The sequence below is a fragment of the Microplitis mediator genome, chromosome 9, assembly GCF_029852145.1.
Source record: "Microplitis mediator isolate UGA2020A chromosome 9, iyMicMedi2.1, whole genome shotgun sequence".
NCBI classification, from domain to species: domain Eukaryota; kingdom Metazoa; phylum Arthropoda; class Insecta; order Hymenoptera; family Braconidae; genus Microplitis; species Microplitis mediator.
The window spans coordinates 22561414-22589168 of NC_079977.1; the positions used below are offsets into that span (position 1 = coordinate 22561414).

General features: G+C 26.7%; 6 protein-coding genes across 9 annotated transcripts; 4 read left to right on the forward strand and 2 right to left on the reverse strand.

The window, feature by feature from the left end:
* The first annotated feature begins 1105 nt into the window (after positions 1–1105).
* LOC130674465 (uncharacterized) lies at positions 1106–3034 on the forward strand. The gene is made up of 3 exons (XM_057479803.1): positions 1106–1316; positions 2432–2695; positions 2765–3034. Exons 1-3 carry the CDS (start codon positions 1193–1195, stop codon positions 2884–2886), a joined length of 510 nt encoding a protein of 169 aa, XP_057335786.1. The 5' UTR covers positions 1106–1192; the 3' UTR covers positions 2887–3034.
* Positions 3035–5501: 2467 nt separating this feature from the next.
* Positions 5502–7130, forward strand: LOC130674478 (prion-like-(Q/N-rich) domain-bearing protein 25). Its single transcript, XM_057479820.1, has 5 exons — positions 5502–5705; positions 5763–6017; positions 6166–6420; positions 6492–6764; positions 6837–7130. Exons 1-5 carry the CDS (start codon positions 5579–5581, stop codon positions 7052–7054), a joined length of 1128 nt encoding a protein of 375 aa, XP_057335803.1. The 5' UTR covers positions 5502–5578; the 3' UTR covers positions 7055–7130.
* Positions 7131–8901: 1771 nt separating this feature from the next.
* On the forward strand, positions 8902–12214 carry LOC130674608 (prion-like-(Q/N-rich) domain-bearing protein 25). Its single transcript, XM_057479982.1, has 6 exons — positions 8902–9075; positions 9133–9384; positions 9585–9842; positions 10781–11047; positions 11119–11385; positions 11467–12214. Exons 1-6 carry the CDS (start codon positions 8982–8984, stop codon positions 11667–11669), a joined length of 1341 nt encoding a protein of 446 aa, XP_057335965.1. The 5' UTR covers positions 8902–8981; the 3' UTR covers positions 11670–12214.
* Positions 12215–12464: 250 nt separating this feature from the next.
* On the reverse strand, positions 12465–16497 carry LOC130674609 (uncharacterized). Of its 4 annotated transcripts, none has more exons than XM_057479986.1 (7): positions 16314–16497; positions 14465–14542; positions 14176–14396; positions 13842–14089; positions 13165–13370; positions 12957–13107; positions 12471–12863 (listed from the first exon to the last, which is right to left on the reverse strand). In XM_057479986.1, the coding sequence occupies exons 2-7, from the start codon at positions 14475–14477 to the stop codon at positions 12587–12589; spliced, it is 1116 nt and encodes a 371-aa protein (XP_057335969.1). In that variant the 5' UTR covers positions 14478–14542; positions 16314–16497; the 3' UTR covers positions 12471–12586. The 4 variants fall into 4 exon arrangements, with proteins under 4 accessions (XP_057335967.1, XP_057335966.1, XP_057335969.1 ...); XM_057479985.1 differs by having other exon boundaries at positions 16241–16497; XM_057479984.1 differs by lacking the exon at positions 16314–16497 and having other exon boundaries at positions 12465–12809; positions 14465–15368.
* Positions 16498–18300: 1803 nt separating this feature from the next.
* Positions 18301–20349, forward strand: LOC130674610 (3-hydroxyacyl-CoA dehydrogenase type-2-like). Its single transcript, XM_057479987.1, has 4 exons — positions 18301–18445; positions 18511–18675; positions 18739–19171; positions 19240–20349. The coding sequence occupies exons 1-4, from the start codon at positions 18428–18430 to the stop codon at positions 19410–19412; spliced, it is 789 nt and encodes a 262-aa protein (XP_057335970.1). The 5' UTR covers positions 18301–18427; the 3' UTR covers positions 19413–20349.
* On the reverse strand, positions 20343–21957 carry LOC130674611 (uncharacterized). Its single transcript, XM_057479989.1, has 2 exons — positions 21776–21957; positions 20343–21509 (listed from the first exon to the last, which is right to left on the reverse strand). The coding sequence occupies exons 1-2, from the start codon at positions 21887–21889 to the stop codon at positions 20958–20960; spliced, it is 666 nt and encodes a 221-aa protein (XP_057335972.1). The 5' UTR covers positions 21890–21957; the 3' UTR covers positions 20343–20957.
* Positions 21958–27755: the final 5798 nt, after the last annotated feature.

The following is a 27755-nucleotide window of genomic DNA, read 5'->3' on the forward strand; positions in this document are numbered from 1 at the left end:
GTGGTACTGGTTCTCGCCTATCTCATAGAATTACACCACGACACCCAACCGCTCAAATCTTCACCAATTTTCTCTTCATTTCTATTCGACCTGTACGAATAGATACCACCACTCCTGGACTATACTCACGAGGGAATACGCTAAATATCCAAGACAATGAACTCACTCCAAATTTAATAATTTTATAAAATTATGTATAATTATTTTTTTAGACTTTTTAGTTAATTTTTTTTTTAACCCCAACAATAATTAAAATAAAAAAATTACAATAGAGTCAAATATTTTCCTTGCCAACACTAGAATATACTAGTGTTACGAAATTACCAACTTTTATCAATTTTATCTTTTTTTTTTTTTTTTTTTTTTTCACAAATGAATGTCAGAGAAAAAGCTGGTGCCAAAAATTTTAGAATAAATTTTAGTTATCAAGTAATTTAAAAATAAATGTACATTAACAATTATCATAAACCCAAGTCATTACGACGTCAAATTTGTTCTTCTTAAAGATATGAACTCATAAATTTATCTGATAAATTTAATGATTATAATTATTAATATGTCAAAAAATTAAATTATTTCTTAATAATTTGGAATTAATAAAAATTTTTGTCAATTATTTTGATTATTATTTTTGATTTATTTGTACTCATTTAAAAATAGTTGAAAAGTTATAAAATATAGCAACAGAGAATTGTGAAAAAAAGTATACATAATATTGACTCTATTAAAAAAAAAACATTTTAGAGCCGTTTATCTATAGAAAGATAAATATTTCAGTTACTAAAATAACATACAGTTAAAATATTTTAACCATTTTTCTAAAATTTCATTAATTGTTTGTAACATAAATTGTTAAAAATACTTAAATTCGCAGCTCATGTTATATTTCTACAAATTTCTATTATTTAAAGCCTGTTATCTAAAATGCTTTGTGATAAAAAGTCGCTCTGACATCATCATCAAATGATCATTATTTCATGTACTGACGTCTACCACAAAGTAAACTATTTTTCAACGGAAATTTTTTGCTGACGTCAATTTTGTATGACTTGTAATTGGTCGAATGGAAATAAATTTATATTTCAATAGTATAAAAGGAGCGGTTTTTTATCGTTTTAACTACTCGCATTTTAAATCAGCAGCAAATAAGTACATATTTTGAAAACTTTTAACTACTTAGTTAATAATTAAAATGGAAAAAAAAATTATTATTGTTTTAAATTTATTACTTTTTATTAATTCATTGTCATTGGCAATTCCTTTGGATGATAATTCCGACCATGCACCTGAACAACCTGAGGGACGTAATGCTAAACGTAAGTTTCTATTAAATAACTTTGAGAAATTTACAATTTACTTTTTCATCTATTTCGTATAATTTATTATATATGACACACTTTTGAACCCGACCCCTTTAGATTTGGCTGAAAATTTTTACTCTTTTTCTACCCCATCAAAAACCTTTCTCATTATTTTTTTTAAATTTTTTCACCCAACCAAAAAAAGTTATAAATTTAAAAAAAAAATGGCTTTTTTTTTATTTTAAATAGCTATAACTTTTTCAAAATTCGACTGATTGGGACGTTTTTTTTTTCAAAATTTTTGTTTTTAAATGTTTTTTTCGAAAAAAAAATACACAAAAATTATTGCAACCTATCTTTATTTTTTTTTTCTAGATTTTTGAAAAAAATCAAAATTTTTTCGATGTTTACCATTTTTGATTTTTTTTTTTTTTTCATATAAAACTTTGACATTTTCTACAAATCCTCAAATTTTTTCAGAGTGATGTTTTTTTGATTTATATTTTTTATTCCCAATTGAAAACCAAATTATTTTTAACTAGCTTTATTTTTCATAACACCATGCTTAAAATTTTTGAGTGCTCAGAGAGCTTTGAAATTTGAAAAAAAAAAAAATAATAAAAACGATATATTTAAATGGTAATCATCGAAATAATTTGAATTTTGTTAGAAAAATCAAGTTAAAAAATAGAAGAACCTTCTGAATAATTTTTTTTTGAAAACTACATTCAAAAACGAAGAAATTGAGTCAAAAATAGTTTTTGTTTAGTCCGTTTTTGGACAAATGCTGGGAATTCGAAAACAATTTCTCCTACACTCATCGTTTTATGATTAAAAGAATTTTTTTTGAATTCCCAGCATTTGTCCAAAAATGGTCTAAACGAAAACTATTTTTTTGCGTTTTATTCATTTTTGAATGTAGTTTTCAAAAAAAAATTATTCAGAAGGTTCTTCTATTTTTTAACTTGATTTTTCTAACAAAATTCAAATCATTTCGATGATTACCATTTAAATTTATTGTTTTTATTTTTTTTTTCCAAATTCCAAAGTTTTTTGAGAACTCTCAGAAATTTTAAGCATGGCCTCATATATATTGTGGATATTTTTATGCTGCACGAATAATTTTTCAGAGTTACGTGATTTTTGTGCAACCGATGACCACTGCAGTTTGATTAAAAATTCTGTATGTACTGAGGAAGGATGTATATGTCCTGAAGATTTTGATGAAGTAAATAATACTTGTGTGAAACGTAATGGTCCATTCTGTTTTGATAACAGCGACTGTAAACATGTTGAAGGTGTTGAAATCGCCTGTTTACTTGGAGCTTGTCAATCAACACTTGAATTCTTTTCATCTAAAAATGAAGCCAATATAGCTTCATATTCTGCTAAAAGTGAGATTTTATAAAATTACAACCTACTCGTAACTTACGTAATGTTTATAATTAACATTTATTTTGTAGATCTTAATGATCCCTGTGGAAAAAATGAACACTGTAAAGTCGAAAATTCCTTCTGTAGTGAAGCAGGATGTATCTGTTCTGAAAATTTCACTACTGTCGGCAATAGCTGTGTTGCAGTTTAAAAAATTTATTCAGCATTGTCGTAACTTGAGGAATCCATAATGTTTCTATTTTGGATTGCTAATACATGTCATAATAATTTTGAATGTACACTAGACAATACTGAATGCCGTAATGGCACTTGTCGATTGAAATCATAATTCAATAAAATAATTAAAACTATTAAATTGTTGTTTATGTTTATTTTTTTAAAATTAATATCATGAATATTAAACCAATAAATTATTTAAAAATATAAACTACGATTACGTAAAGCAATTTGATGGTGAAATTGTCGGATTATTTAAAGTGATTATCAAATAACTTTAGTTCGATATATAGTATAGTATAATATGTTAGGATGAATCAGGAAATTCTAAACTCGAAGCTCGAACTCGATTAGTAGGGAACAGTGTCAAGATAAGCGGCCTATGAGATCAATTCTCAGCAATTGAATTATTTCTTATTCAAAAAGTGATTAAAAGCTATATAATAAACTAGTAATGGCAGCGCACCAGCATAAAAAGAGAGATCTTGTGTGGTGTGGGCCTTAAAGTAGCGTTCTGGGTTCTTCATTAGATTATTTTACAATATATGTATCAAAACTTGGTCTATTGTTAAGAAATTGTAAACATCTATGTTTTATATGCTGATGGATTGGTTATTAACTTAAGATGTAAATTAGTAGATATTGTATTGAATGAAACTAAATTCCTCCTCCTTGGGATTCTGTACTTTCCGACTCCAATAATCCTCCGATCCAATTCCACAAAATTTTATTAAATTAAATAAAACTGATCAAATAAGCTTCCACTCCTCGGGGTAGGCATATTAGCTCTTAGTTCTCAGTTTGGCTAAGCACAGACAGCGCAGTGTAAAATTTAGATGTAGATGTTAGTTGTGGTGTGTTAGTGGTAGAGAAACTTGATCCTGTCCGTCTTCGTTGGTGGCTGTGAACTAAGAGGCACCAATAAGCAGAGTGCTATCCTGCTATTTGTCCCTGGGCCTCGTACCCATCTAGCTCCAAGTTAACCAACCCTGCAACAACAAACTGGACAGTAGCAGCTTTAGAGCATTAGAATTTGCCAATCTTCGTTATTGACAGCCGTAGGAGAACGAGATTGTGTTCTTTTGGCGTGAGTCAATTCGAATTTAAATATTTTGAATTTTCCACCCCGTACATGTTCTTAGTGGTGAAATAAAAGAAATACAGTCGAGGTCCATGAAATATTAAATAATTATTATTTTAATAAATTATATCAAAAATTTTAAGCTGATGGTAATGAAATTGAGTTTACTGAATTAGCTTAATATTTAGATGTGTTATTCTAGATAATGCATCATTATATTGGTCAGAGCAAATAACAAAAGTTTGTTATCGGAGAATGAGGACTCTTGCGCTTAACTTAAAATTAATGCTGATGTATTTTATTTACAAACAAAGAAAAAAACTTATTACCACGCTAATATTTTCTATATTTTATTATTGCGGGGCTGTTTATACATATAGCTCCAAAGAAAATAAATTATGATAAAAAAATTTCAGCCGTTGTCGTCACTCTTATTCTTTTAATTTCCATTATATCACATTACTATTATAATTATTTTCTTTATTGTTTTTTAGATTTTGACGAGATTTTGACGAGAGCGAAGTTGAGCGCACGAACGAAGTGAGTGCGCTCATTCGCTCGAGTGGGTAATCGACAACACCGCACGAATTGAACACAGTTTTTTTTATCATTAATGCAATATAAGTACTATCTTAGTGCACGCTGTTTTATTCTCCAAGTAGCTTTTTGCTGATTCAACTGTTGCCGCAACATTTTTGTGGGTTACACGATAATCTGCATACGGCAAGTAAATTTGAGTGCGACAAGTTTACTTGTCGCACTCAAATTTACTTGTCGCACGCAGATAATCGTTTAACGCACACAAATGTCGTGGAAACAGTTGAATGGGCAAACAGCTATTTGGCGAACAAAAGAGCGTGCACTAAGATAGTACTTATATTGCATTAATGATAAAAAATATGTTATTTTTTATTTGATATTATTTTACGATTATTGAGTGTTCGTGAGTAATGAATATTTTTAATATACACTCACGAGTCGATCGTTTCGTATTTTTCTGCGTGATCGAAAATCGAATATTATTTTACGATTACTGAGTGTTCGTAAGAATTAAATATTATTAGTACTCATGAGTCATTTGTAATCGTAAAATTTATTATTTTTTAACGGAAAATTTTTACTTATGTCAAAACTACGTAACTTGTGATTGGCAAAATAAAAATAAATTTACAAAATTAATTGTATATAAGAACAGTTTTCTTTTTTTTTTTTTTTTTTTTTTTTAGATTTAAAAAGTAAAAAAATATGTTAATTTTTATCTAGTATTATTTAACGTCATGTGCATTCGTGAGGAATAAATATTTTTAATCGAAAATCAAATGTTTTTCTACGATTACTGAGTGCTCGTGAAGATTAAATATTATGAGTACTCATGAGTCATTTGTAATCGTAAAATTTATTATTTTTTAACAGAAAATTTTGACTTATGTCAAAGCTATGTGACTTGTGATTGGCAAAATAAAAATAAATTTACAATCTTAATGGTATAAAAGAAGCTTTTTTTTTTTTATTTTGAACCATCAACAGTTTGATAGAGAAACAAACAAGTATTTTATAATTTTTAACTATTTTAGTAACAATTAAAATGAAAAAAAAAGTTATTATTCTTTTAAATTTATTACTTTTTATTGATTTACTGTCATTGGCAATTTCTTTGGATAATGATAATTCCAATGATAAAACTGAAAATCATAGGATATACTCCATTGAAGGTAATCTAAAATTATTTAAACATTAGTTATTGATAATATATAATTTTAATTTTCTAGACATTGATAAAAATTGTACAACTGATGATAATTGTAGTCATTTAAATAATACCGAATGTCATATGAATGAATGTCAATGTAAATCAAACTATATTGAAAGAGAAGGCATCTGTGTTGATCCTATTGGTTTAATTTGTTATAAAAATTATGATTGTGGAGGTGATAAAGTCGCTTGCTTACTTGGAACTTGTCAATTAATAGAAACATTTTTTTCACCAGAAAATAAAAAAAATAGTGATTTATATTCTCCAAAAAGTAAGATTTTATGATATAAGTAATATTCTGAATTGACAATATTTTTGGAGTAATCTTTCACGCACGTGCCGTTTTACATATATATATATACATACATATTAGGTAACGAATAATTTGTCTTAATTTATAATTTATATTGATTTTGTAGTTATGGGTGATTATTGTGTAAACGATGATCAATGTAGTGCGTTAAATAATACAAAATGTACGGAAGACGGATGCAGATGTTCAGGAAATTTTTTCGAAATAGATAATAAGTGCGTTGAACTTAATGGCGAGTTAAAATGTTCTAATCATGATGAATGTAAAGGAAAAGCCCGTTGCTTATTTGGAACTTGTCAATCAATACTAAAATTTTTTTCACGAAAAAATAAACACCGAAATTCTTTATATTCTGCACAGAGTAAGTTTTTATGATACCATAAAATATTGTGTTCACTAAAATAAAGAAAAATATCTACAATTATTCAACAGATATCGATGATAATTGTTTACGTGAAAATCATTGTCATAATATTCCTTTTACAAAATGTTGGCACTACAGATGTATATGTTCTGATAATTACGTGAGCGAAGGAAATAAATGTTTAGGAAAATTAAACGCACCTTGTAGAATCGATCATGATTGTGCTAACAATGATCTCGAAGAAGTGGGATGTGTATTGAATACTTGTCAATTGCTGTCTGAATTTTTTTCACCATCAAATGCACCAAATATTTCTTATTATTTTAAGATTAAGTCACAACGTAAGTTTTTTAATTTTAATACACATATAATTCAGACTTATTTTTTATTATATTAATTTTTTTTTTACTTAGATTTTGATTATTGCCGAAACGATTATGATTGCCGGTACTTACAGTTCACAGAATGTTCTAATTCTCGGTGTGAATGTCGTGAAAATTATACAAAAAAAGATCGTAAATGTCGAGGACTTTTGAATGCTAAATGTTATATTAATTCTGATTGTGCCATGGATGATACTGTATGCCAAGATGGCACTTGTCAATGGTCACCAATGTATTATTCAGTTTAAAAAGTTGTAATCTATGTTTATTTTTTAAAAATAAATATCACAGACATTAACCCAACAATTCATTATTTAATTATTTAACAATATAAATTAAGATCACGTGAAGCAATTTGATGGTGAAATTGTCGGATTATTCAAAGTGATAATCAAAATAACTTTATTTCGATATATAGTACTACATAGCTTTAGGATGAATTAGGAAACTCTAAACTCGAAGCTCAAAGTTCGATTAGTATGAAACAGCACCAAAATAAACGGCCTATGAGGTCAACTCACAGCAATTATAAAATCTGCAATTGAATTACTTGTTATTTAAAAAGGTGTAGGCCTTAAAGTAGCATTCTCGGTTTTCTATTATGTTATTCTACAATATATGTATCAGATCTCGGTCTACTGTTGATAAATTGTAAACAGTTATGCGTTATATGCTGATCGATTGATTATTTGCTTAAGATATAAATTGCATAGTTGAAAATTTTTGTGTTAAATTAACCGGATATCCTTGTATCGAATTTAACAAAAAAAAAAGCGATAATACAGACATTTTTTTTTTTAAATAAAATTAACAGAGGTTAAGTGTCGTTTGTTTTAATTTACTAGAACGTGTTGAAGAAGAACAAAAATATTTTTTAAATAAATCGGCAAGAGTAACTTTGATATAAATTTTTTATTGATTTAACATATGCATTGTGTTAAAGTGAAATAAATAAATACATGATAAATTATATATAACACTTTATTTATGTTGATTCAGCGTAAATTTTTTAAAAATTTTTTTAACATATTAACGCTAGATAACGCTGACGTTACCGCTAGTATTATAAATGTACTAAGTAATAAGACAAAACGCGCGGAAAGTGTGATGTATCCAATTCGTTGAATATATTCACATAGAATAAATTTAGCTATTATTTTGTGTTAAATTCCGAATGACATTAAAAATCTGTTGTTTTTAAATTTTTTAAATCTTTTAACACAAATCGTTTGTTAAAGAAAGATTACACACTTAATTTTAGCTAAATTAACACTTGAATATGTTTAATAATTAACACAATAAATATAACCAATTACTATTTGTACACAAATACAACAAATTTTAAACTGTGTAATAGATATTATATTGGAGTTTATTAAAATTATTAATGGTGAAATACGAGAAATGCAGCTATGGTATAGTGTTTGAGATATTGTATTATTATAATTGTAAATTATATAATAATATTTAGTTTTATGATAATGAAAGTGAATTTTATAAATCAGCTAAATATTTAGATGTGACATTATAGATAATAATGCATCATTATATTGGTCAGAGCAAATGACAAAAGTATGTAAACCAAGTAAGAGAACTTGTGCTCAAGATTAATTCTGATGTATTCTATTTACAAAAAAAAACTTATTATCACGGTAATACCTTCTATATTATATTATTGCGCAGCTATATTCATACACTGATACTATAATATTAGATATAACTTGTGAACAACAATTAAAGTATTATCCTTTTAATTGTAATTTACATATTATTGTTATTATTTTCTTTTTTTTTTTCTTTAGATTTTAAAAGGTAAAAAAATATGTTAATTTTTATCTAATATTATTTTACGACATGTGTATTCGTGAGAAATAAATATTTTTTATCGAAAATCAAATGTTATTTTACGATTACTGAGTGCTCGTGAGGATTAAATATTATGAGTACTCATGAGTCATTTGTAATCGTAAAATTTATTATTTTTTAACGGAAAATTTTTACTTATGTCAAAACTATGTGATTTGTGATTGGCAAAATAAAAATAAATTTACAAAATTAATGGTATATAAGAGCCGTTGGTTTTTTTTTTTTTTTTCGATAATTTGAACTGTCAACAGTTTGATAAAGAAGCAAGCAAGTAGTTTATAATTTTTAACTATTAAGTTAAAAACTAAAATGGATAAAAAAATGATGATTTTTTTAAGCTTATTACTTTTTATTAATCCATTTTCATTGGCAATTTCCTCGGATGATGATAATTCAGCTATCAGTAAGTTAAAGTTGGTTAAACATTAATTATTTACATTATAAAATATTTATTTTTTAGACACTAATGTCGATTGTCAAGCTGATTATTGGTGTCATTTAAATAATACCGAATGTTATATGAGTAGTTGTCGATGTAAACCAAACTATATTTTAAGAGACGGCATCTGTCTTGATCCTATTGGTTTAATTTGTTATGAAAGTTATGACTGTCAAAGTCTTGAACTCGCTTGCTTACTTGGAACTTGTCAATTAATAGAAACATTTTTTTCGCCAGAAAATAAAAAAAATAGTGATTTATATTCTCCAAAATGTAAGATTTTATAATATCGTAATATTTTAAGTTCACAATATCGTAGAATTAATGTTCAACAGGCGTACATTTAGATGTATATATATTTGTGGATATTTTTATACTGTAATTAGCCAATTACGTAACGACTAACTTGGCATGATCTAATTTGTCCACTTCTGACTATACTATAAAATTTATAATTTATATCAATTTTGTAGTTATAGGAGATTATTGTCAAAATCATGAGCAATGTAGTGGGTTAAATAATACAATATGTACTGAAGAAAGATGTGAATGTTCAAAAAATTTTTTTCAAGTAGACAATAAGTGTATCGAACGTAATGGCGATTTAACATGTTCTACTCATTATGATTGTTCATCATATGAAATCGGTTGCTATTTGGGAACTTGTCAAACAGCAGAAACTTTTTTTTCACCAGAAAATAAAAACAATAGTGATTTATATCAAAACGGATGTACGTTTTTTATAAATTAACTAATATTCCAAATTGACAATATTTTTTTTTTTTGATTACGACTATTTTTTTTTCGATCTCAACCGAAAATTCCGCGAAATTGTCAAAAAAAAAATAAATTTCCTGAAAATTTGAACCCTTTTTATTAACATTAAATACTTTCCCAGAGCGTGGAAAAATTTTCCATTTTAAATAGACGTAAGCTTTGATTTTTTTTTCAAATATATATAACCCAGCGGCATTTTGTGCTAGCATATTGTTTTAAAGTACGATTTTTTCAGAATTGGATGTTCTAGAAAAATGCCTTTTGTGTCGTAACTGTAATCGGCACTTGTAAGATAGTACGGGTCACCAAAGCTGAATTTCGTAGAAAATACGAATTTTTTAAAAAATTATTTCATGAATAACTGGATTTGTCGAAAAGACTGAAATAATACTCCAGTTATTTATGAAAGAACTTGAAAAAAATACACGCGCATTTTCTACGAATTTCAGCTTTGGTGGACTGTACAATCTTTCAGGTGCAGATTACTGCTACGACGCAATAGACATTTTTGTAGAGCACTTAATCCTGAGGAAATCGCATTTTAGAACAATATGCTAGCATAAAATGCCGCTGAGTTATAGATATTTAGAAAAAATTCAAAGTTTACGTTTATTTTAATCAGAAAATCATTCCTGGCTCTGGGAAAGTACTTAATGATAATATTGACGGCTCAAATTTCCAGAAATTTTTTTTTTTTTTTTTACATTTTTAACAAAATTTTCAGTTGGGACCGAAAAAAAATATATGTAAAAAGAACTACACCCTTACATGTATATATGTGTATTGTGGATGTTCTTATACTGTAATTAGTCAATTACGTTACGAATAATTTAGCTTGATATATTTTGCCTTTTTTTTGTTATATAATTTATAATTTATATAAATTTTGTAGTTGTAGGTGAATATTGTGAAAATGATGATCAGTGTAGATCATTATACAAGTTTAATAATACAAGATGTTTTAGAGAAGGATGTGAATGTTTACCAAATTTTTTTAATGTAGGCAACGAGTGTGTTGAAAGTAATAACGATTCAACATGTTCTGGTCATTATGACTGTGTAGAAGAAGAACTCGGTTGTTTTTTTGGAACTTGTCAATCATTAGAAGAATTTTTTTCACCAGAAAATGAACACCAAAATGGTTTATATTATGCAGAAAGTAAGTTTTTATAACATCATAAAATATTGTGTTCACTAAAATAAGGAAAAATATCTACAATTATTCAACAGATATCAATGATTATTGTGTAAATGATGATCATTGTCGTTATGTTCCTCATACAATATGTTCTACAAAGAACAAATGTATATGTTCTGATAATTACGTTAGAGTAGGAAATAAATGTTTAGGAAAATTAAATGCACCTTGTAGAATCGATTATGATTGTGCTGATGACGAAATGGGATGTCTATTGAATACTTGTCATTTGCTGCCTAATTTTTTTTCACCATCAAATGCACAAAATATTTCTTTATATTTTGATCTTCAGTCAAAACGTAAGTGTTTTCTAATTCTTATAAATATATAATTCAAACTCATTTTTATTATATTAATTTTTTTTTTTTTTTATTACTTAGATGTTGATTATTGTAGATACAATTATGATTGTCATCACTTAGAATTCACGGAATGTTCAAATTTTCGGTGCAAGTGTCGTCATAATTATATAATAAAAGATCGTAAATGTCGGGGACTTTTAAACGCTCAATGTTATATTAATTCTGATTGTGCATTAGACAATACTGAATGCCGTAATGGCACTTGTCAATTAAAATCATAATGTAATCAAATAATTCAAACTAATAAGTTACAGTTGATGTTTATTTTAAAAAAATAAATATCATGAATATTAAACCAACAGATTATTTAGTTATTTAACGATATAAATTAAGATTATGTGAAGCAATTTGATGGTGAAATTGTCGGATTATTCAAAGTGATAATCAAAATAACTTTAGTTCGATGCATAGTATAGTATAATATATATATATATTACTGCATAGCTTTAGGATGAATCAGGAAATTCTAAACTCGAAGCTTGAAGCTCGATTAGTAGGGAACAGTGTCAAGATAAGCGGCCTATGAGGTCAATTCTCAGCATCGCGTTTCCAATAACCATTACAGAATTTCCATCCATTGTCGTCTCTCTTATCCTTTCCATTTGCATTATAAACTTTATCAAATTTTTCTTTTTTTTATATAAAATTTTATAATGTTAATTTTTATCTAATAACAGGCAAAAACGATGTAATACTGTTGTATTGTGGATACACGAGCATCTGGCTATTTAACGACAAACATTACAATAAACTTGCCCATTACTCAGGGGATGATTTTTTATTTTAACATCTAAAAGGGGGAATTTTAAATTGACCCTCTCATATTACATTGACGTGTTGTAACAATGAATCTGTCATTTTAGAATAGAATTAAGTCGAGAGCTAGTATAACCAACTCCCTTTAAATAAAAAAAATCACAATTCCCGTGTGAGATTCTTGTACCAACCAAAAGATGACAACCATCTGTTGTTAAATTTAAAATTACTAGTAAGTACGAGTATTTTTTTGTAGGTTAGCTTTAAACATTACAAGTAAATATACATATTAGTGACAATTTATTTTTATTATTATAATCGCAAATTTGATGAATCTAATTAATTTAAGTAATTACAATAAATTTAATTATTATTATTTTTTTTAGTTATATAGATGATTTGATTTAACAATTATTTTAGGCGCTATAAAACCACCGTAACCCCTTTTGCTTTTATAATAAATTCCAGCGCCAGATATTGGGGATGGTGGCTCAGTAACGACATCTTGTAAATCCAAAAATGGTATAACATGTTGGGCGAAATCGTACTTCCAATCGCTCGGATGAAATTTAATGTAATGTCTATTTGGTGTACTTAGTTCATCACTGCCGGAAGGTGATATTAAAGAAATATTTGAATCAGATATTAATAAAGCTTTTCTATAACCAACAAAAATTTATAAAAATTGTCATGAACAATATTTTAATTATTTAATGACAACTTATTTATTATTTATTTTTAAATATATTTACCGTGGTCCTTGTATTCTGTGATATGTATACCAGTTGTTGACCTCAAGATTTCCTCTATTATTTAAAACTGTTGCAGTAACTCCTAATGAAAATCTTCCAAATCTATATCCATGAATTTTCGTTTTAGGATCGTATCTATTTATCATAATACCTAAAAATAAAAATTTCCTATACAAACTTACTATTTATGTATGTAATTATTTTTAACCTGTTAAAACTTGATTGTCTGGTAAAATAATTTCATCCAATTGAAGAGAACGATTGTCATAATTCATTGCTCCAGTAATTGTGCACCAATTTTTAGCAAACCAATGAACAGTATCTCTATCAACAACTCCATTGACCAATTTACCCTCTTGTATTTCTAAATGTACAACTCTAGCTCTTATTCTAAATCGCAATCCTGTTATCACACTAATCAAATTATAAATAATTAATTATAAAAAAAAAAAAACAATAATAACCCTGATTAAAAAAGTGAATTGAAAAGTAATGAAAAAGATGAGAAATGAATCCTTTCGAATACTTTCTATACCCCAAGGTTTTCATTTTGACATAAAATGAATACTTTTCAATCCCAAAATAATAAAAGAATTTCTGAACTTCCGAGGAATTGAAAAAGATTCAAATGAATTGATATTTTTAATCTTTTTGAATCCTTCTCAATACCTAAATAATCCGATATTGAAATGATGAAAGATTGAATTCTTTTCAATACTTTCGAATTCCACTTTGGAATTGGAAAGTATTCAAACAATCGAAATTTCAATTCCATTCAATACTTTCCAAAACCGCCGAGGGATTGAAAAGAATTGAAATAATTTTCAATACTTTTCAATTCACTTTTTTAATCAGGGATAAGAACAAAAAAAAATGTATAATTACAATCCGTCTTCAGTTCGAGATTTAACGGCGTCCAAACAAAAAGAACGTACTAATTTTTTATTATTAGTATCATCGCAATAACATTTACATGTTGCACAATTATTATAATCAGATTTAACATCATAACTTGTATATAAATCATGATGCTTGTGAGAATTATAATGGTCATGATAATTTTCAGCTTTTCGTATTTGATAATCACTTCTTTCTTTATTAATTTTATATCTATACATATTATTATCAGCATACTGTCAAATAAATAAAATAATTATTATGTAGATAAGTATATACAAACATTTTTAAAATCAGATCATGAAGAATGAAATAAAATTACCACAACAACAGAAACATCAAAATTGTTAACATTTCTACATTTAACAACACGCCCAGCACATTTGAATAATTTTTGAGTTATTGATTTATTATATCTATCATTATGATGATAATACGTATTTTCATAATCTGAACATCTTCCAGTACACACTCCTTTATTATTTAAATACTGCTCATCAAATAATTGACCTCGTAAAAATGTGAATCCTCCGAATGTAACATCTACACATATTCAAATTTTATTTATTTATTTTATTTTATTATTTTTAAATATGGAAAATTTTTAAAACCTTTTCGATGCATATCTGGATCCTTTGCCTGAATATGCACTAAATTGTTTCGTAATTGTGAATAACTTTCTTTAATAACTATTAAAAATATTAAATAACTTATAACACTTGACATTTTTTACCACTTTATTTAAATAATTATCGTTTATTTATTTAATTATTAATTAAGAAATAATTGTCATGAATAAATACTTGAATAGAAGAGAAGAATAAAAGAATAAAAAAAAAAATGATCTAATAATAATGAAACGATATCGTAATAATTATATTAAAATATGTGATACTATTATCTATGAAAAGTTTCTCAATGATAATTTTAATATTTTAAAATTAATCGTAAGTACTAACGCGTTTTTGTCATTATCATCATCAATAATATACTGAATTCTATTATATATGAAACACTTGTTTAATAACGAATTTTTCTACAACTATAAGAATTTTTTTTTGATATTTGTCACGTATCATTTAAATGCCACTGAATAAATATTGTTTCAGTTTTTTCTATTCTTTTTTTTTAATTTTTTTTTTTTATTCTTATGACGTTTGCTAAAAGTCTAAATAACCCAGTGGCTATTAATAAAATCAAATAAATAGTTATCATTATTCACTTTTATTTATTTTATTGTTAACAAATTTACGTCATAAAGATTAAATATCATTAATAATGAAATAAATTAATACTTAATAAAAATGTAAAGATTTGTTTAAGATGAATATCAAGTAAACGAGCATCGGTATCTTTAGTGTCACGGTACACAACAAAGTCTTTCACGGTAAATTATGGTACATTACTCTTACAGTCTAGTACAATCACCTACAATCTTATCCACCAAATTTATTATTTAATAAAATTTCTTTCTTTTCTTTTCTTTTTTTTTTTTTTCTGTTTAATTTTAATTTAGGGGAAGGGGGGGCAAAACGGGGTACCCCCAAAATTTAATAAAAAAAAATTTTATACATTAAATGGTTTTTGTACATTCCAAAATCACTTCTGTAAATATAATTAAGCGTTACTTTGAATTTTTTTTGATAAACTTTTTCAAAAATCAATTGTCAGTTGAAAAATATTAATGACGTTTGTTTTATGATAAAAACTATTAAAAATTTTGTTTCTTCTTTTGTATCCAATAGTCATGTAAAATATAATTTTTTTTCATGTAAATTACTTACAAAAAAATTCAACTTAATTAAATTCGTTTAAAATCCAAAAAATTTTTTCTATTTATTTTGAATATCATTAACAAAAAAAAAATTTAGCGTATTTGAGTCCTCGAAAACTTGATATTTACTTGAGTACCCCCTTTTGCCCCTCCCTCCCCTAAAAAAAATAATTAAATATTTATAGAGTTAAACAATTTAATCATCGTATTTTAAATATTTAATTAAAAGCATGTAGCAATTAAAATAATAATTACAACAACCCAAGAGTTTTACTGTTGTTTTATTAAAACAATGAAGCTTTTATTCTATTTTCGAAAATCTCTCTTTGTTTTATTTTTTGAGTCTTTGTAATTTTTAAATTCCCAATTAAATTATTTATTATAAATTTTATTAAATTAAAAATTTATCATTATAATTACATCAATTATTCTTATTAACATAATAATCAGCAGCATCTGTATTTATTTAAAACTCACGTAAGCGTCAGAGGAATATTTATCAATTGATAGCTTATCCATATATTTATCTATTAATATATTTTTAATATGACTACATTTGATTAGAATTTTTTTCTTTACAAATTAGATAAATTCTAATGTACTTATTAAATACCTAAGTGCTATTTGTTTTACTTTAACCTCGTTCCATTAATTTGTCATTAGCTATAATTATATATTTATAATACCACAATTTTATATTTAATTTGAGTATGTGGGACATATTTGATATATGCCAAATTTACGAAATTAAATGAATCATATTTAATACTAATAACTTGTTTATTATAAAAATAAATAAAATTTTTATTTCACTTTGATATTTGTTAGTTTATAATGAGTTGAAAACTTTAATGAGCAGAAATAAACTTTCAATCGAGTAAACTGCCAGTAACAATGAACTTGTTGACATTATTATCATTATTATTATTATTATATATATATATAAATGAAAGATACACCCGTCACTTACTTTTATATGATGGCTTTGTTGTGAAAGTGTATATAAAAGATACTATTGGTTTTGACATCTCTGCTGGTTAAATTCACAAAACCAACAATAGCTCCCTAAAAAAAACTATATTAACTATTTTTAATGATGATACCAATTAAAGTCTTATATATTTTATTTAAAATTGTCTTAATTAAATAATAAAAATTATTTAGAATATTAAGGATCAAAAGAAAATAAAATAAAAAAAATTACAGTGACATGTGAACAATGTGAGGATAAAATAAAATAAAAGATAGAAGATGATAATAAAAGTTTTTTGTGGTGACCAGTACAGAGGTCGGACACTACGTAAATTGCATACCCGATTGCGGTTTACTATCAAGTCCCTTCAGTTGAGTTGTGTCTCTCCAACTCTCTCTATATATATATAGTTTTACTTTCTACTACTACTACTAGTACTATTGTAAATTCTAAGTAACCCTTTTTAGTGGTCCTATTTTAACGCACAAAACTAGAGAAACCACATCAGTTACTGTCATCTCTAAAGACAATATAATATTATTATTTTTTATTTTGTTACACTGTAAAAAATCCGGAGTGAATTGGGAGTAAAATAAAATCCGAATTCACTCCGCCACTCGGAGTTCCGGAGTTTAAAAAAAAATCACTCCGCATGCGGAGTAAATTGGGAGTTTTTTTTTAGCGGAGTGATTGCGAGTGACGCGGATTTTATTTCACTCCCAATTCACTCCGGTCCGGAGTTTCAATACTTAAATAAATTTATATTAATTTATATGAAACTGCTAAACAATATGTGTGTTTGTGTGTGCGAGTGTGTGTTTGCGTGCATGTGTGTGTGCAGGTGTGTGTGTGCAAATGTGTGCATGTGTGAAAATTTGTGCGTGTCTGAAAATTTGTGCGTGCGTGTGTGTGCCTAAATATGTATGTGTGTATGTGTGTGCATATCAGCTGATCAATAATGTAATACGCGAATTTTTACTTCGATTTTATTATGTGGAGTTATATTTTATTAATAATATTTAAAACTCCGCTCCGGAGTGAATTTCACTCCGGAGGGATTTAATTAATAAAAAATTATCTACTCCGCGAAAACTCCCCTGCGGAGTGAATTTCACTCCGAGGGGAGTGAATTTCACTCCGAGGGGAGTGAATAATTAAAAATTCATTCACTCCGCATTCACTCCGCGAATTTTTTACAGTGTACTTGTTCATTTTAAAGTTTAATATAAAAATATAAATTTAAATTGATGCATAATTAATTGTAATTGTAATCAATATAAATATTCTCAAGGGATTAGATGTCCACACATATATAGATATATATATTTGACAAGTAGTAATGTAAATTTTAGATCCGAGTTTACTACTGTCCAGGTACGTATGTTAATCGCTTTCAATTGCTAAATGTATATAGATATATATATAAACTCTAGGGTCAGAGACACCCGGCAACATAATTCCCCCAATTTACAAGCATTATTGCGCACGTCACTGTTAATCGCACAAAATTAGATTACAATGACATGCGTGTTCCATGTCACCTACATTTAATACAATTAACTTGCTTTCATTTTTATCTTCCAATTAAAATAATAATTAATTTTAACTTTTATATTCACAACGAATGACGTAATTAAAATATACATTCAATCCTAGATATCTAATTACAAAAAAAATAAAACCTCAGTTTTATTTACTTGGTTATCAAACAGATATATTATATCTCGTTGCATAACTCATTCATGATAAACCGCTCGAGTATTTAATAATTAATCAGTTTCTATTTACTCTTCCTCCGAGTATTAGTCGTCTATTATTTAATTTAAAATGGATAAAAACATGAAGGCAATTATATTTATCAATCATTTTTTAAATAATTATTTATTTATTTATTTATAATAATTATTTAGGAAGTTGTTGCTGTTGTAACAGGTGGTAGTTCTGGAGTGGGAAAATCAATTGCTGAACGTATTATAAACAACAATGGTAAAGTTATTGTGATAGATATTAATGAAGAAAAAGGTGAAATTTTAGCTAAAGCATTGGGAAATAATTTTATGTTCATTAAAGCAGATGTAAGTTTTATTGTATAAATTTATCATTATTTTTCCAAAATAATCAAAAGTTTTTCTTATAAGGTGACGTCAGAAAAAGAAATAAAAGAAGCTTTGGATAAAATAAAAGAAGAAAAAATTTTTAGTGGCATAAATGTATTGATAAATTGTGCAGGTATTGTTGAATGGGGTGTCCCGTATGATTTCGATGGCAACACACCATTGCCATTGGAGAATTACAAAAGGGTGATGGATGTAAATGCCCTTGGGACATTTAATATGACGCGTTTGGTTATAAACGTGATGATAGAAAATTTACCTGACGCGAATAAGCAACGTGGTGTAATAATTAATATTGGTAGCGTTATGGCAACTGATGGAAGGGAGGATTTGTTTGCTTACTGTGTTAGTAAGGCTGCTGTTGTTGGAATGACTTTGCCCTTAGCCAGAGCTGTTGCCAGTAAAGGTATACGAGTTGTTACTCTATCACCTGGTTATATTGATACACCAATGGCACGTTAGTACCCTCTTTTTAATATTAATTAATTTATTATTTATTCATATTTATAACATAACAAATATCAGGTACTATGGGACCAATTGAAAAAATAAATGAAGCGATGCTGGAATTGAATTTATTTCCCAAAAGAATTGGTCAACCGGAAGAAATAGCACATGTCGTCCAATGTATTATTGAAAATCCATTTATAAATGCTGTTAATATAACTGTCAGCGGTGGATATCATTATGTTAAATAATCATTTTTATAAAAATTTTGTCTATTGATTTATTCATAAATAAAAATTTTTCTTTCTGACTTATACACGGAAAGAAAATTATGGGAAGTTTTGCTATGCATTATGGGAATAGTTCCCATAATGGTATGGGAATAGTACCTATACTACTATAGGGATGGTTCCCATATATTATGGGAACCATCCCCATAATAGTATGAGAATAGTTCCCATACCATTATGGGAATGGTTCCATAATATTATGGGAACCATTCCCATATCATTATGGGAACCATTCCCATAATGGTATGGGAATCATTCCCATACTATTATGGGAATGGTTCCCATATTGGTATAGAAACTATTCCTATAATATTATGGGAACTATTCCCATAATGTTATGGGAACCATCCCTATAATATCATACATTTTTTTTTTTGCCCAATAGTGTAGAAATTTCCCAAAATTTAAATTTTCTTGAATGTTTTGTGCTGACAAAAAATTCTTATTAAAAATTTTAATGTTTTTTTGCCAAATACGATTTTTTTTTCAATGTTTGAATTTTTGTTTTTATGTTTAATAATATTTCTGTGTATTGTAGAAGTCATTACCACACTTCTTTAAATTCATTTTTTCATGATAATATGGGAACCATTCCTATAAATTATAGGAACCATTCCAAGAAATTATAGGAATGATTCCCATAATATTATAGACAGTATTCCTATAAATTATAGGAAACATTCCTATAGTGTTATGGGTATCATTCCCATAATTATAGGAACTATTCCCATAATTATGGGAATCATTCCTATAATTATAGGAACCGCTCCCATAATTTATGGCCGTAATTCCTATGATGGTATAGGAAAAAATTTCACAAAATTATGGGAACCGCTGCCATAATTTTCTTTCCGTGTACTGTCATTTTTATTTCTTACAAGACAGTTGAAATGACAAATAATATTTTATGGGATTCATTATAACTTAATTTTAGTTATGCACGTATCCTGTACGTTGATTTTTAAAAAATAATATTTTACGTGGTAGTTATATATGCACATACACACTTGAATTTAACTTTAACGTAAAAAAATAAAAAAATAAAAAATTTATGTATGTAAATGTGAGTACGAGTAGACATCACGCATGTGGAATATTATCATCATCATCCACGACAGCTGGAGCAGACCCTTTACAACTCTCCACAGCGACACTTATTTTCAATGAAAATTTATTTTACAACTCAAATATATATTGTGTCATGTTAAAAATAAAAATTTTATATATATACATATCAACACGTCGATTTTACAAGAGTTGTAAATTTTTTTTAGGATCTGCATTATCAAAAAAACTAATAGCGTGAGCTCATCTTTTATGCATCTGTCGTTAAATTTTCATATCCTAAACTTTTTATATGATTGATTTGTTGTTTTTTTTTTATCTTTATGATATATGAGTAATAAAAAAAATAAAATGTCATTGGATTAAATATTGTGAATATAATTTATTATCATAACCTTGGGCATAACAATTTTATTATATAAAGATAAATAATAATAATAATTATGAAGATCCGAAAACAATATTGCGAGCGGATTTAGCAACCTCAATAGCTAACCTGATACCTTCTTGTAACACGCGAACACCAACAACAATCATTGGACAATTTTGTGCGACCGTGAGATAAGCATTCAAAATAGTATTTACTAATGTGCGTACAGCACCAGTTGGATTATTACTCTCAAGTGCTTGTCTTAATGCCGTGTCAATTCCCTCAGTAAAATTACTTGTCGCATTAATAGCTATTTGTACGTGATTACGCGCTTCTGAAATAGCATCGGCTAATCCTGGAATATTAGGTAAAGATCCAAGTGAAGGTGGTCCAGTAATTGATGGCACCGTAAATGAACTATTTTCTGGTATATCAAATTCTGGTATCAAACTACTGATATTTGGAAGCAGTGACGACAGTCCTTGTCCAAATGACGATGAAAATGAATCTTGATTCGTGTTATTTGATGATACGCTTGATCGTGATGGAAAAAGACTGAAACCCAAAAATGGAGTATTGATGCCAGGTATTTTCGGAAAAACTACTCCAGCTTGTATTCCAGCCTACAAAATAAATATTTTATTTAAATAACAATAGGAGAAAAAACAAGTTTTTAATTTAATTTATTTTATCTGAAACTTTTTATATAGAGACTTTTATTTTGACTTTTTTTTTTTATTTAATTGATTATCTCAATGTCTTTTTAATAGGAAATAAAAGTAACACAATACCCGATATATTTAATTAAAAATTAAATTGAATTAAATTAAAAGTTTGTTTATTGAATTGAATTAAAAATTATTTAAAGTTAAAATAAATAAAAACTTACAGCTTGCGAATCAATACCAGCTCCTCCAAAAATTTTAGCACCACTTGCTAGATTATCAACTGCTACAACGAGTAGACAGTATGCAGATAATAAAATATAAGTATTGAGTTTCATTATTGCAACAACAGCAAGTAGATGATTGAGTTTTTATGAAAATGTCTAGTTTAACTACAGTATTATCGTACGATTACGATACTTATATACCTATAACTCACCAGTCGGTCTCATCTCTCATCTCTCATCAATAATGTTACAATAACCATCAACTTCCGCATTTGGATGAATAAAAAGAATAATGACATACAATTGAATATCAATATTATCAGCTAAGTAAATTAGCTAATAATATTATTTATTCATAAAGATAAATCTATCACTTAGCTATTGTAATTATTATAATTTATATTCTATTTCTTTATTAATTTATGACAATTATTTATTTAATAAAACAATTACTTTTATTTATTATTTAATATTTATCCAACATACATCATATTATTATTTGAAATTATAATTTAATTTTTATATTTCCACGTAAATTGAAAATAATTAACATTTTTTAGCTTTAACACATTTACCGTTACCATTTCTAAAAAAACCATCTTTACAACGACACTTTCTCATTGGTCCTGGACCGCAAGACTAAAAATAACGATTGAATAATACTATTATTTATTATTATTATTATTATTACAACTACTCGTGTAAAAAAAAATTCGTTCGAAAAAGATTCCAAAAAAGTTCCGCATGTGGAACTTCTAAACATGAGACGGACTAGAACTTCGAATGAAACTTTTTTGGAATGTTAGTAATTTTGATGGTAAAAAAAAAAGTTTTGATGAGCGAATTTAGGGTCAAAAAAGGACGTTCTTGGAACTTTTTATGGACATTTTTTTTAGTTCTATATAAAATTCAAAAGTAGTGATTTTTGAACTATTTTGGCATATACCTGGAACGTCTTTGTTCTACAAAAGATGCAAAAGAAGTGAGTTTGGAAAGTTTTTGGAACGCCTTTTTTAGTCCATAAAAAAGTCAAAAGTGGTGATTTTGGAACGTTTTTGGAATGTTTATGAAACGTTTATTTTAGTTCTATAATAGGTTGTAAAGTAACGAGTTTTGGACCATTTTGGAATGTTTTTGGAACGTCTTTTTTAGTTTCCGAAAAAGGTCAAAAGTAGTGAGTATGGAACCTTTTTAGAAGATCCATATAAAATTTCCAAGAACGTCCTTTTTTGACTCTAAATTTACTCATAAAAACTTTTTATTTACCATAAAAATTACTAACGTTCCAAAAAAGTTCCATTCGAAGTTATAATCTGTCTCATGTTTAGAAGTTCCACATGCAGATTTTTTTCGGAATCTTTTTGGATCGAATTTTTTTTACACGGGTACATAAAAAAAATTAATATTACAGGAGGAACACCAGGACCTTGACCGCAATCTGGTTTTTGATTTTCGCAACTTGGCTCACAAAGACTTCCGCAGTTATTCATTTCTTCATTTTTTGGACACTTGGCTGCATTAGCGTCTGTAAATTTCAAAATTTAAGGTTAATATTTAAATTTATAAAACCCATAATTATTTAACTTACATAGTATTGCACTGAGAATAAACCAAATTATCAAGTAACGGATCATCATCTTTTTTTTTTTCTTTATAATTAAATTATTTAAAAACTGACTCGCTGATATTTATATAGAATTCAACTTGTTTACATGATTACTTTTATCATTATAATGTTGACGTTATTACATTTACATAAATATTTTTAAAAACTGAATCGTGATAAATGAGGAAAATATATATATTTAAAGTTAATTATAACATGCATTTGTTTTCATAATATTATTTTTTCAAGTTAATTTTTTTATTGTAATAAATTTGTGTTGTTTTCTTTTTTCATCTTATTTTTATTTTGCCAGGTGTAAAAAAAAAATGATAAATTAAAATGATTATTGATAACAATAATAGTGTATGTGTAATATTAAGCTTTTAAATTGTATTCGGTTAGAGAAACTTAAAAGATCTAAGGAATACTTGTGAGTTAACGAGTCGATATATACTAAATGCGTTCTCGCTTTACTCCCAAAATCTTGAGGTAAATCCACGAACCGAATATAAGGATGAAATGCAGATAGAATTCACTAACAGCTGAATTGGATCCTGGTATTTTGTGAATTTCCTTACGCATGGATTCTTACACTTGGCTAAAGTTTTCATCTAAAATCCTGCTTACTCTTTCTCTTTCTTTCTTTCTTTCTTTCTTTCTGACTTTAATATCATTATTCAGCTACTTAACTATATTTATATTACTTTAGTGAGAAAAAAAAATATAAAGAAATAGTTTTATAGTCTAGACAGACGTATATATTTATACCAAGTATAGTATGTTATATATATAAATATAAATAACGTTTGAAAAGAAAGTTTAGGCAATGCAATGTAATGTAATGTAATGGGGATATGATAGGAAGAATGGATCATTGTGGGTTTACTCCAGTAATGCTGGATACTGAACAATGTCACTTGAGGGCCATTTACAGAAAGTTGACTTTTTAAAAAGTTACCCAAAAGTTTTAAGTATAGAGAGGATAAACGACGATAAAATTTACCATTGATTATCAATTCAAATTTTATGAGAATAATAAACTTAACTAACTTTGATTTACGAATAATTTACAATTTATTATTATTCATGCACATTATTAATATTCATATACTTGTACTGTTATATTTTAAATTATTAATTATATTAACTTTCAAATCTCCTTCTAAAATAATAATAATAAAATTGAGATATAATTCTTAAATTTAATGGCGTATATATGTATATTTGCGTATATTTAAATAGATGTATCATCCATGTCGCTCGGATATCCATTTTACAGTAACCCTCGTGAATTAATTTTTCATCGCTTATTTATATACATATATATATATATTTTCAAGGAGGGTTGAATAAAAACGTCATATATCTCAAAACAACTTATCACATTTTTTTATTGTTGCAATTTTTCACTTTTGGTTAATAAAATTTAATATTGAAAATTTTTTTTTAAATTTAGATACACTTTTGATAAAATTATCATTTATATTTTTTAAGATATAATGATTAATTATAAAACTTTGAATACTAATTTTATAATTATCATGATTTATTGAGAGACAGCTTTTGATTAAAGATTAATTCTTAGCAGATAAAAGTTTTATTTGAAACTTAAAATTTAACTGACAGATTTATTAGTTACAGATAAATTTAAAGAGAGAAAAAAAAACTTTATCTGTGATTGATTGATAGATATTGTTTTCGAAGATGAGAATTTCGTGTAATTTTTTTAACATTTAGTACATCATATTATGAGATATCTAAGGAAAATAACGTAAATTGGTATTTTTCTAATGTTTCGGCAACGTTATTTCTCAAACGAATTAATCGATGAAAATAAAATTTACAGCAATCGACGTTTTTTTTTTATTACTCTCTAAATATGAATTAGTGATTTTTCACGAATTTCAAGTGAATATGAAAATCCACTAAATTGAAAAGTGAATATGGGAATCCACTGATTTCATCGGTGAAAAAAAATATTATATTGCGAAAAAAATATAAGACACTTGTAATTAGATCCAAAATGTGATTAATGTATTAGAATCATTACTTAGAGGAAGTCTACATGATTTTGATTGATGAAAAAATCCCGGTGAATGCTGGGCTCGAACCTGCATCCTTCCGATTCAAAGTCTTTGATGCTATTCACTGCGCTGGCCTACGCATGTGATCGCCTGAGTGTAAATAGTATATTCGTTATGATACCAAACAATAACTGATGAAGAAATAAAAAATCCGTGATGTTATGATTGACGTACTCTTCATATAAATATATTATTGTTCTGTACTTCTATTTTTTTTTATTTTGAAAGTTTTTTATTAATATTTTTAAAAATAGCACCGTAATTATTAATTATATTTTATATCTAGTAAAATATTTAATTATTTCCTAGTTAAAGTTACTAGTGAAATTGTGAAATTCATAAATCAAGAAGTGAATAACAGATTTACTTGTAGAAATTATGAAAATATCGGTAGTTCAGTAGTGAAAATCACTAATTTGCTAGTGAAAATTATAGTACTAAATTTATTAGTGAGAATTCGCTAATTTGTTATTTAAATACACTGATTATGAAGTGAATACTGCTTCACTAACGTAATTAATGAAATTTCCACTAATTCATGTTTAGAGAGTAAGTTCTAAAGCTGATTAGATTTTAGAATTGATTTTCTAAAATTTCAAAAAAACTCTTTCAACTATCTTAGAATCTATATTTGATCGCATAATCTAAAATTATTTGAAAAATTGACGGCTGACATGATCTTTGAAATGTCACAAGAACAATTAAAGTCAGTTAATAATTTTAAAAGTTATAGAAATATTTATACACATACTTTTTTTTGAAAATTTTCAATTTTCATAGCATAAATTTAAAAATAAAATATCAATATAAATATACTCCATACGAGTCTTTTTATTAACATATGTCCATCTGAATAATTAAAAAGTATGATATTATATGCGCTAATAGATTTTTCCAATCAGATCGTGTAATAAATATGAAAGGCAAATAGACTAGTCAAAAGCTCATCTGAGTAGGGGATATCCATTTATATGGCTGTAATACGAGTTTTAAATAAAAAGTATGTAAAAAAGTATGAGTTTGAAGTAAGCAGAAAGTCGGATAATCAAAGCGAGGTATTGTAATTATGCTAACAGCTCTCGCTGGTTTTAAAGCTTTCTGATGTGGTTGAATGTTATCTTTCTCTTACATATTTTATTCATCCATCCGTTCCTCCCTCAGTTAGTTCTATATATATATATATATATTTATAAAACTATCTTTCTTTCTCTAAAATTCATTCGTAGTTGATATAACTTCTCTCGTCCACTTATTAATATTACCATTGGTTTTCAACAACGCGCTCTTCTTGACGTTACTCATCTACTTAAACATTTCACCGATACTTTTATATACATATATACATATACTTTCCCTTCATTACTTATACTTACAGGACAAACTTTATGGTAAAAAGAAATTTTTCTTTATTTTTGTTAAAAAATAGAAAAGTTTATACTAAAATATAGATATATAAAAATGAAATAAGTAAAAGAGAATAAGAATTAAGTAGAAATGAACGCAAGTCTAACGGTTGGACAAATCTTTAGCGTAAGTCAAAGCTTTTCTAGAGAACTCATGAATAACTTATCGGACTTGACTTGGCTCCATTTGGATAAGTAAATTAATTAAGAAATTAATGGTAATTTTTTAAGTTTTTTTTTTTTTTTTCCCAAGTTTATAAAATCAAGTTTCTGTTAAAATATGCGGTTATTGAAATATTTTATCGTTTTAAAAGTACGGTAATTTAATTAATTATACAATACAGTATTCAAAAGCTTCAGTTAGTGATAAAGTGGTTAATTTTTAACTCTGTATTTAATAGAGGAATAATGAGAAATATTATTGTAATTAAAATTAAAAATCATTTCGATGTAGTATTTAATTTTCTTTTGTCAATTTACATTAAAATTGTTTATAAAATACTATTATTATTTTTTTTTTTTGACTTTAATATATCCATCGACAATGTTATAACAGAATATGTAGTTGAACCGTGAGCCTTTCCGCTCTTGATCTTATGAAAATAGAGTCTTGGAAGAAAGTAAAGAATGAGCCAATCTCGCGTATGATCGAGCATTTCGATTTCCCAGAAAAGAAGACACATTATATAGCCTTCGATTATATACACTGTAGACAAGATGACAAAAAATAAAATTGCAATTTTTTTTTTTTTAATAATTTTTTTTTTAATTTTTTTTTTTTTTACTTGAAACATCGGGTGCAATCAGACACCCTTGACTCTATATACGCGTCTGCGAATATAAATGCTTCCCATTTCGTCTATATAATCATGGGAGTGTGAAAT